This window comes from Malus sylvestris, chromosome 11 (assembly GCF_916048215.2).
Source record: "Malus sylvestris chromosome 11, drMalSylv7.2, whole genome shotgun sequence".
NCBI lineage: Eukaryota > Viridiplantae > Streptophyta > Magnoliopsida > Rosales > Rosaceae > Malus > Malus sylvestris.
Window position 1 is genome coordinate 5,214,565 of NC_062270.1, and position 10,565 is coordinate 5,225,129.

Genomic DNA, 10,565 nt, shown 5'->3' on the forward strand with positions numbered 1-10,565 from the left:
AAAAACACTTTCAAAGTTCAAATGGAAAACAAAATTCATCATCTATCTACTTATAAGCCCAAAGTTGTTTGGTTTTCTTCTCTCAATACAAAATAAATTAGTCTTTTTGTGTTTCTAAATTATTGAGTTTGAAGTGCTTTTCTAAGTATAATTTTATCAATGTCTTACGTGTGAAAATAAATAATTTTCTTATATGAAGTTAGGCCACTTTTTTTTGCATCGCCCCGGACCTCAAAAATCTCTGGACCGGCCCTGATTATCATGCACTTTTCTAATGAGGATTTAAAAAGGATTAAAGTCATGAAAGAAGAATAAGCACTTTGATGAAGGAATAGTTTGCTCACGTGGTTATATTTAGGGTATTCTATCACTATATTTAATTGAAAAATCCACAAGGGATAAAATTTGATTTCAATTTTTAACCAAATAATAGAATTTATTTGTTCGTGGATTAATTTCACTTCCACGACATGCACAAATCTAGTTTGTGTTACACGTATTTGTACAAATTCATTGTTTTTTCGATGCATTTTTTATAGGAAATAAAACATTCAAGAGTAAGACCTTTAATACATCTGTTCTGAGTACAATCAAATAAGAAAGCGTTTCTAATAGCAGTAGCTAAGGACTTATTCTAAATATGAATATCATGAATAGAATATCTTGAGTTTATAATAGCGTTAGCAAAAAAATTCAACTATCGATAGACATTCACCCAAGATATTTCTTATTACATATATCACAACCCAACTGCAAAAAGAAAATAAACTCCTCATTCATATTGATACCTCCAGTTATAATTTTGTATATTACAATTGTCTTGAACAGCAAGCAAGCATGTGTAGCAGCTACCACATTCCTCAGCATAATGGCACGCAATTAATTATGTCCTTGTGAAATATCCTTAAGAAAAGCATCAAGGTTTCTATCAGATGAGCCACCATTAGCTATTGCACCTCGACAAATCTCTTGAAGTTGTTTAGCTCTTTCCCTCAAATCCTTCCCCTCCTCGCTTTCCACATCCATAAACTTCTTCACAAGTTCTGCAATTTCCTCGCTACTCACAACAAGTTCGACCCCCGCCTTCTTCTTCACCCGGTATCCAATCCTCCAATCTTCCACAATCTGCTTACCGTTAGGAACTTGATCCCAAAGTATAGGGAAAGTAAGAATTGGAAGACCAGCATAAACAGCTTCCAAAGTTGAATTCCAGCCACAATGTGACCAAAACCCGCCAATCGAATCGTGACACAAAGCCCTCAATTGGTCACACCAAGGCACCACCAAACCCAAATCACCAACACAATCTCTCAACTCACAAGTATCTCCACGAGCCACCCAAAAAACCCTAACACCACTACTTTTCACCCCAGCAACAATTTCATCCATTTGGGATTTCGAAACTGAGAGGAAACTTCCCATGGAGATGTACAAAACAGACTTTTTGGGTTGAGAATCTAGCCAATGCAGATAATCGATGTCGTTTTGATTAGTGGTAAGTGTTTTTGAAAGTTCAAAGTGAGGTATGCTTGGGCCAATAGGGTAGATAGCGAAAGCAAACTTGGCTTTGATGGCTTCAAAGGCTTGCGGATCAAGCTCATAGACTGAACTAAACAAAAGATACTGTGCTTCTACTACCTGAGAAACTGCTTCAAGGGGCTTCTGGAGGGCTTTTGGATCGTCTACAAAAAACTTTGCGGGTAGATCTGCAATGCATGTGGCGCTGACTCCAGGAATGTATTCTATTATCTCATCTCCATGCTCTGTAATTTTCACATCACATTGAATATAAAATTTTACGTTGTACAACATTATTATATTGTATATCAAGCAAGAAAAATTGCTTCTTCTTTAACAAAAACATAAAATTGCACCAAGAATACTCGTTATAAATTTATGAGAGACTTTTTAGTGTGCCAGGAACACGGTCCGGTACATAAAATGTATTAGAAGTTCGTATTTTTTTTTCAGGTCTCCAAACAGATATTATGACGTTTGGTGTACCTGGCCGTGTTTCCAATACACAAAAATTCTCCTTGGGTAGATCCTAAAAGAGCATACATATTATAAATGATATCATGCTATGTTACAGTTGAAAATTACTAAATTAACCAATACAAATTTTTCATAAGAATGTGTAAAGCTCGCAAATGCATCAGCTTCTTTATAAATTAGAGAAAGGCTTTATGCAATTATTTCTGGTTACCAATTTTATGTTGTGCACTTATTAGACAACAAGTGTCTTAAGAAGTATATGAATAAATATATTATAGTGTCTGAGGCTAAAGAAGAATCTAATGTGTATTATACCATATTGTAGAGACAAATTAAAGACCAAGGCATATTAAATTGATAAGGTCATGGTAAAATTCATTATAAATTTAGCTGAACTGGTGTCATGGTTCAATTACTATACTATTAATATTAATGTTAGAAATCTCTATAAACATTAAGTTTAATATTTTTCGGCTGCAGTGTTATCAAGGGCGAATAAAAGCCCTGACCAACAAACTTATTCGTGTTTGACTATGTTGCGTAACTCCGAGTATAGTTTACTCTGGAAAGATTGGCGAGTTAAAGTTATATTACACGAAAAAGAAGCAAAGGAAGAAAAGTTTTAAGTATTTTACTCTAACGTGATTAAAGACTTGAGTGAAATAAACTTAGAAAAGCATCTCCTAAGGCATCTAAGTCATTCTAGAGGTAAGTGGCGCATTTTGCCCTACATCCAGCTTTTCAACTAAGAATTCAGAAGTTTGACTAGAGGTCTAAAATATGGTTCAGAACTCAGGAATATCAAATTTTTTAGAGACAAACAAGTAGGACTAGCTGGACTTGGTTAGCTCCAGATCAACAAGCAATTCAAAGGTCATTTCAATTCACATTCTAGAAAGGTCATTTTGGAAGGATTCGCTCATGGTCCATTGTGCTATCCATACTCAAGCGGAGCACATTTTGGAAGCATAGTTAGGGTATTTGTGGGACCATTATTTTCTACATTTTTGACACGTGGCACTCAGGATGGTTAGACTGAACGAAAATCTCTCAAAGTAAGATGGAAGCTACATGGGTATTCCAAGTCAAACCACCACATGCTATGGCAGTGTGGGACGACTCCATTAGCTCTAAGGCCATTGAAGATATTACTTGTCTGGCAAGTAAAGAAAACCCTAATTCGTGTAAAATTAGGATATCTATAGATTAGACAATGTAATCATAATCTTGGAAGAATTGGGTATCTTACCCTAGATTCCCTCATAGATAGTCTCTTGATTTAATGGGAATTACTCTCAAGGTCTCTATAAAATACTATAGCCTTGGTATTTATCAAGGGACTTCTCTCTGACTGTTTCTATTTCTCTCATACACACCGTTCGTCTACGTAGGCATGGATAAGCATCTCCTATACACGTTGTGCCATAGATTATTCGTCAATGATATATTCAATGTATAGCACATCATACATACTCTTTTCTAGAACACCCATTGTTTGATTCTCATTCTTGAAGATATGTACATAGTCCAATATGGATTAACCCCCCCCCCCCCCCCCAAAAAAAATCAGTTCATTCAACCGTTGTTGTTATTCATGGGCAACTTGTTGTACCAGGTTGCATTCCCGTATACAGAAAATAGTTACAAGAATGAGATGAGAGTCCAGATGCTTGATGAACACAAAATAAGAAGAGCAATTTTTACAGTGCTTTAAATTTTGGCCCTTACAATTCATGATTCCTAGATAAAAATACATCTACATATAAACGTCCAATAAAAACCCAAATTTAAAATCTGCAGCCATATCGGAACACTATTGACCTACTAATACAATTTATTTACACTCATGCCACTTTCTCAAATCCCTAAATTTATTCCAAATTAAAAGTTGTAGAAAAAAGTGAAATAAAATATATATAATGTTGTATTGCACTAATTGTATCCATATGATACCAAAAGTTTACCTTTTTTGTGATATATATATTTTGCATTAATTGGGAAGTAAATTAATTTGCTCCAATTACTAAAAAAAAGTATACTAAATTTGTATTATATATTTTGAATCAAATAACACTTCTCTAACTTGTGCGTAAATTATTTTTCATGTATTGTTACATATATTAGGCACGTTTTATTGTTGTATAAATATAGGTATAGAAGAGAATGCTTTGAATAATAATATATTCTTCTCAATAAGAGGAACTTATAGGGGTACAACCCTAACATAAAAGGAAAGAAAACTAATTACAAGTGATTACATGGGATTACATATCAATTAGGGATCCTACCTAAAATACAAAAGTCAACACTCTCCCTCAAGTTGGTGCATATATGTCGCTCATGCCCAACCTGTGTAAGAAACTTGAAAACTTGTGACTCGAAACAGCTTTTGTGAGGATATCTGCCAACTGATCTTCTGTTCTTATCGCCGGTACTTCAATTATTTTCCTTTCCAATTTTTCTTTGATGAAGAACCGATCAACTTCAACATGCTTTGTTCTATCATGTTGTACCGGATTATGTGCAATGTCACGAGCAACTTTATTATCACAAAATAATTTCATGGGCTGATCATGTTGTATACCCAAATCGCTTAACAGAAGCTTAAGCCACAAAATTTCACAAATCCCCAAAGCCATACCTTTGTATTCTGCTTCTGCACTGGAACGGGCAACCACATTCTGTTTCTTATTTCTCCATGTAACCAAGTTACCCCCAACAAACGTAAAGTAACCTGATGTTGAGCATCTATCATCAATGGAACCTGCCCAGTCTGCATCAGTATAACCTTCAACACTAAAGTGATTATTCCTCTTAAACAAAATTCCTTTGCCCGGACTTCCCTTCAAATATCGCAATATTCTCATCACGGCATTCATATGTTGTTCTCCAGGATCATGCATGTATTGACTCACTACACTCAAGGCATAAGCAAGGTCCGGTCTTGTGTGTGCCAAATACATCAAACGGCCTACTAACCTTTGGTATCTTCCTTTGTCAACTGGTACTTGATTAGGATAAACACTAAGCTTCAATCCTTCTTCTAATGGTGTAGCTACTGGCTGACAAGCTGACATGCCAGTTTCGTGCAACAAATCAATAATATACTTCCTCTGAGACAAGAAAATTCCAGAACTGTTTCTCGACACCTCAATCCCTAAAAAATATTTCAGGGATCCAAGGTCCTTCATTTCAAATTCTGTAGACAGGTATCTTTGCAAGGCCCCACGTTCTTCCGGATCATTACCTGTTACCACCATATCGTCTACATACACAATAAGTGCAGTAAGCTTCCCATTCTGTCTTTTCAGGAACAAAGTATGATCAGAGTTACTTTGTATGTAACCGAATGCTCTCATAGATTTTGTGAATCTTCCGAACCATGCTCGAGGAGACTGCTTCAAGCCATACAAGGATTTCTTCAACCTGCACACTTTTCTTTTGTATTTATCTGAAGCATTACATCCCGGTGGAAGATCCATATAAATCTCTTCTGTCAAGTCTCCATGCAAGAAGGCGTTCTTCACATCGAACTGTTGTAAATGCCAATTAAGATTTGCAGCCAATGACAACAAAACACGAACTGTGTTGATCTTGGCTACAGGTGAAAATGTATATGTGTAGTCGATTCCATATTTTTGAGTGTATCCTTTTGCTACCAGTCTTGCCTTGAAACGATCCACCGTCCCATCTGCTTTATATTTCACAGTATAGACCCATTTGCATCCCACAGGTTTCTTACCTGCTGGCAAATCTGTGATTTCCCAGGTAGCATTCTTCTTCAAAGACTTCAACTCTTCATTCATTGCTACTTGCCAACGTGGATCAGTTAAAGCCTCCTGCACACTGTTAGGAATAGATACAGTAGATAATTGATGCACAAACGACTTATTTGATTCTGACAGGTGACTGGTAGACACATAATTACTTAACGAGTATAACACATTAGACTCAGGGTTGGGCTTACTCACTGGATACCTAGTTTTGCATTTAGGGTCGGCTTCATGAGTAAGTTTAGGAATACCTCGGTTGACGCGATCAGGGAGACGACGTGGTGGTGGTGCATCCGGGATCGAAGACGATTGATTATGGTTATTGGGACTCAAGATCGACTGTGAGGTAGCTGGCGACACAGGGCTGTCCGGTGGTGAGGAAACTGGCAGTGAGCTATCAGGCAGTGAGTTATCTGGCGATGTCGACTCGTCCCTTTCAAGGTTTTCAACATTGTTTCCATGTGAATGATCACCACTTGTCTCCAAGACATTACCACTTAATTCCAATTCATTCACATCATTATTTTCGTGTGAATGATCACCACTTATTTCCAAGACATCACCACTTAAATCCAAATCATTCACTCTATCTATATCTGAAATAGTATAATCAAGAGTTTGAACTTTTTTCTGATTCTCCCCCTGAAGTGAAAACTCGGGATTGGCAAAGTACATATCATTCTCATGAAACGCAACATCCATAGTGACAAACAACTTATTCGTCGGTGGGTGATAACAACGGTATCCTTTCTGCCTTGATGCATACCCCACAAACACATATCGTAAGGCTCGAGGTTCAAGCTTACTTCGTTGTTGTTTCTGAAGATGAACGAATGCCACACAACCAAACACATGAGGTGGAAGATTAGGGACTACAGGAGCATCAACATGTGAAGAAAGTGCCTGAAGGGGTGTCTGAAAATCAACCGATCGGGATGGAACACGATTAATAAGATACGCAGCTGAGGTGAAAGCTTCTCCCCAATAGGATAACGGGAGACGAGCCTCGAGTAAGGAAGCACGAACAACCTCCAGAAGCTGACGGTTCTTGCGTTCGGCAACCCCATTTTGTTGTGGAGTATATGGACATGTAGTTTGATGAACAATCCCATAATGATCAAGAAAGGCACGAAGTTCAGAGTTAACATATTCGCCACCATTATCACTCCTGAGAACCTGTATTTGTGACTTATATTGTACTTGTACCATTTTGTAAAACTATTGAAACAAAGAAGTAACTTCACCTTTGGATTTCATCAAACAAACCCAAGTCATACGTGTGCAGTCATCAATAAAAGTAACGAACCAATGAGCACCACTAAATGTAGCAGTTTTAGATGGACCCCAAACATCAGAACGAATTATCATAAATGGAACAGAACTTTTATTCAAACTGGATGGAAACGAAGCACGATGACTTTTAGCTAGTTCACAAACACCACATTTAAAGCTAGAAACATCATGCTTACCAAAGAGGCTAGGAAACAACCTCCGTAGATAGCCGAAAGAAGCATGTCCAAGTCGACGATGCCACAACCAAACCTCCGAAGCTTTATTCCTATCCCCCGGATTTCCTTCCACTGCAAGAGCTTGAGTCAACATTCGAGAACTGTTTGATGTCAGCTCCAAGTAGTAGAGCTTCCCTTTCCTAATACCATAACCAATCGTCTTGCGAGTCCGAATATCCTTAAAAACACAAAAAGAAGGCCAAAAAATCACAAGGCAATGCAGGACGACAGTTATTTGAGCAACAGATAATAAATTATAGTCAAGAGAAGGCACAACAAGTACGGTATCAAGACTAAGGGTATCTGAAAGGGAGACGGTTCCTTCCCCGATAACAGGGGCAGGATTACCATTGGCGACACTGACGACAGTTTTGGTGGATGGTTTTAGGGTTTCTACCTGTCTAGAATCACAAGTCATATGTTCAGTAGCACCAGAATCAATTATCCATGTATTATTCGTAACAGAGGTAGAAACCTTTAAAGCCTTACCATTGTTACCTGTATTAGCAGAATCACAAGTCCAGACTGCCATTCCCAAGCAACTTCAATCAATACGTCACTCGGTGATTGATAAAGCCCAAATTTCCAAGCAAACCAAGCCCAAGAAGCTTCAATTTTTCACGGCTTCAGATCAAATCAGAAGCAAATAGGCCAATTGGTCTGTCGTGTCACACAACAGAGAGTCAAACGATTCGATGAATTCGAATCAGCAACGACGGCGTCGCTCGCTGTTCGTTTCTAATTCAGAGAGGGTAGCAACGACAACAGTCGCTCGCTGATCGAGGTCGACGCACCACACACGGCTGAGCCGCAACAGTGCTATCACAGCTATGGGGTAATTTTTTTCTTTTTTTTTCCGACCTGGCTCTGATGCCAAGAAGAGAATGCTTTGAATAATAATATATTCTTCTCAATAAGAGGAACTTATAGGTGTACAACCCTAACATAAAAGGAAAGAAAACTAATTACAAGTGATTACATGGGATTACATATCAATTAGGGATCCTACCTAAAATACAAAAGTCAACAGGTATGACATAATATTTTTCAATATAATACATCAAATTATATTTCTTCTTGTTATGGGTAAATTATTCTCCATGTATTAGTGAAAAAAAAAGATATTATATTACACACGGGGTATAATTTTTTGTAGGTAAATTATTGGAAATTAATTTGTAGGTAGGTAAATTAATTTGTTCCAATTATATAAAAATATATATATACTACACCTAGATTATATATATATATATTTTGAGAAAACCTAGATTATATATTTTGAATCAAATAACATTTTTGTATACATGGTAGGTAAATTATTTTTCATGTATTATTACATATATTAGCCTATTAGGGACGTTTTTTGGTAAAAATATATAAAGTAATATGTATATGATTGTTTGTAGGTAAAAGATAAAATCAAAAGCATGATCCAATTCCTAAGTTTATGCAATATTTTGTTGTTGGTATACAATATCTTGCATAATTGGAAATGAACATTTCCAATAGTAGGTAGGTAAATTAATATGGTCTAATTATATAAACACACACACACACACACATATATATATATACACATTTTGAATCAAATAACATTTTTGTATATGGTAGGTAAATTACTTTTTTTTTTTTATGTATTATTACATATATTAGGTTTTTTTTTTTTTTTTGTAAAAATATATATATATGAACTCATAATGCCAGATACATAGAATTAAGCCAACAATTCAATATTTGATATTAATATGCAATGAATTTTTTAACATTAATGTCTTATTTTTCTTTTTGCAAAATTATTAACTCTCTCCTTACAATCTGCATAGAATTAATTGTGCACATCAAATATGCAATAGGGGTATTTTAGGCATCTAAAAATGTAAAATGTGTAAAGTAATATGTAATTAATGAATTCACTTAGGTGGATCCTAGTCACTGGAATTTTTTTTTTTTTTTGTGTAAAAAAATTATGTTGGGTTTTATATGAAAAAATTTGAATTTGAAGGGTTAAGTCAGATTTTCAGTTATTTATATTCTAGATTTTGTAATCAGTCTTAGTTATTATATCTTTTATTAAGAAAGTCTTAGTTATTATATCTTTTATTAAGAAAATCTGATTAAATATTGAATTATAAGACACTATAAAGTAACTTTAGAACATACTCCACTAATGATCGTGGTAATTGTTCACGCACCTGAGACATCGAGAGGGGAGTGGCCATTTTCTTTGAACAGCTCAAAGTGATGCAACAATGAGAACATCGTCGGCGACTGGGTCCAAAGCGAAGCCACCGGAATATTCCTCCTAATCCCGATCCTCAAAGCCCAAACAAGGAAGGTATCAGCAACTATGGCGGTCACCGGCTGCTCGAGCCCATCCATAAGCTGCTCAACCGGAGCTTCCAGCTTGGTCCACACAGCTTCCGCAAACGCGGCAAAGTGGTTCGCGCGACCGTGCTCTGAGGGTAGGACGTTAGGTATGGTGGCTAATCGGATGTTGTCGGGTTTTGGGTCGGACTCGATCAGCCCGTGCCACTCTTCGGTGACGACGAAGGTGATGAGCAGTTGAGGGTTTTTTGAAGATAGTAGCTTGCAGAGGTTCATCATGGGGTTGATGTGGCCTCTTCCAGGAGTGGGCAAAGCCACCACGTGGCAGACTGTGATTGGCTCAGCTTCCCCTGTGCCCATTTCTCCCTTGTATGAAGATTGAATATTGAAGCTTTGGAGCTATTGCCATCCCTTCTTATGTATAATATGCAAGTTGACTGAAGGGTCATGGGGAGCTGCTTGCGTGAAACTCTTTGAAGACAAAAATACCCTCATGGTCGCCATGAGTGTAACAAGTGTGTAAAAAGTATTTGTGATTGACGCTTTGTCCAATTAATCTTGGAAAGCGATTCTCCTGATTCTTTCTTCATAATCCACCAAATTCAAAAATTCAGGCTGTTGAAATTTGATTTTACGGCTACAAACAGGGGCCCAATTTAAAAGTTATATTAACTTTAGTCGTTGAATCAAATTTCAACAATCCGGATTCCCGAACTTGATGGATTATAAGAAATGGATCCGAAGATGATCTCTTTCCATTAATCTTTTTCAAAAGTATATAAAAGGAATTTTCAATTGACTCTTTTTAAATAGTCATTTTCAAATTTCTTTCGTATGTCTTTGTAACGCACATGTTGTAGAAAATGCGGATCGTTTTTCTTGACAAAGTGAGTAGAAAATTCGATGTTAGGGCAAGCATGAGCCATGCCTTTCAACCCACGTGGGATCTAGAAGTTGACACCCA

The 10,565-nt window shown here is 36.7% G+C and overlaps 1 protein-coding gene across 1 annotated transcript; it reads right to left on the minus strand.

The window, feature by feature from the left end:
* Positions 1-650: 650 nt before the first annotated feature.
* On the minus strand, positions 651-10,158 carry LOC126590708 (UDP-glycosyltransferase 87A1-like). Its single transcript, XM_050256202.1, has 2 exons — positions 9,469-10,158; positions 651-1,763 (listed from the first exon to the last, which is right to left on the minus strand). The coding sequence occupies exons 1-2, from the start codon at positions 9,959-9,961 to the stop codon at positions 880-882; spliced, it is 1,377 nt and encodes a 458-aa protein (XP_050112159.1). The 5' UTR covers positions 9,962-10,158; the 3' UTR covers positions 651-879.
* Positions 10,159-10,565: the final 407 nt, after the last annotated feature.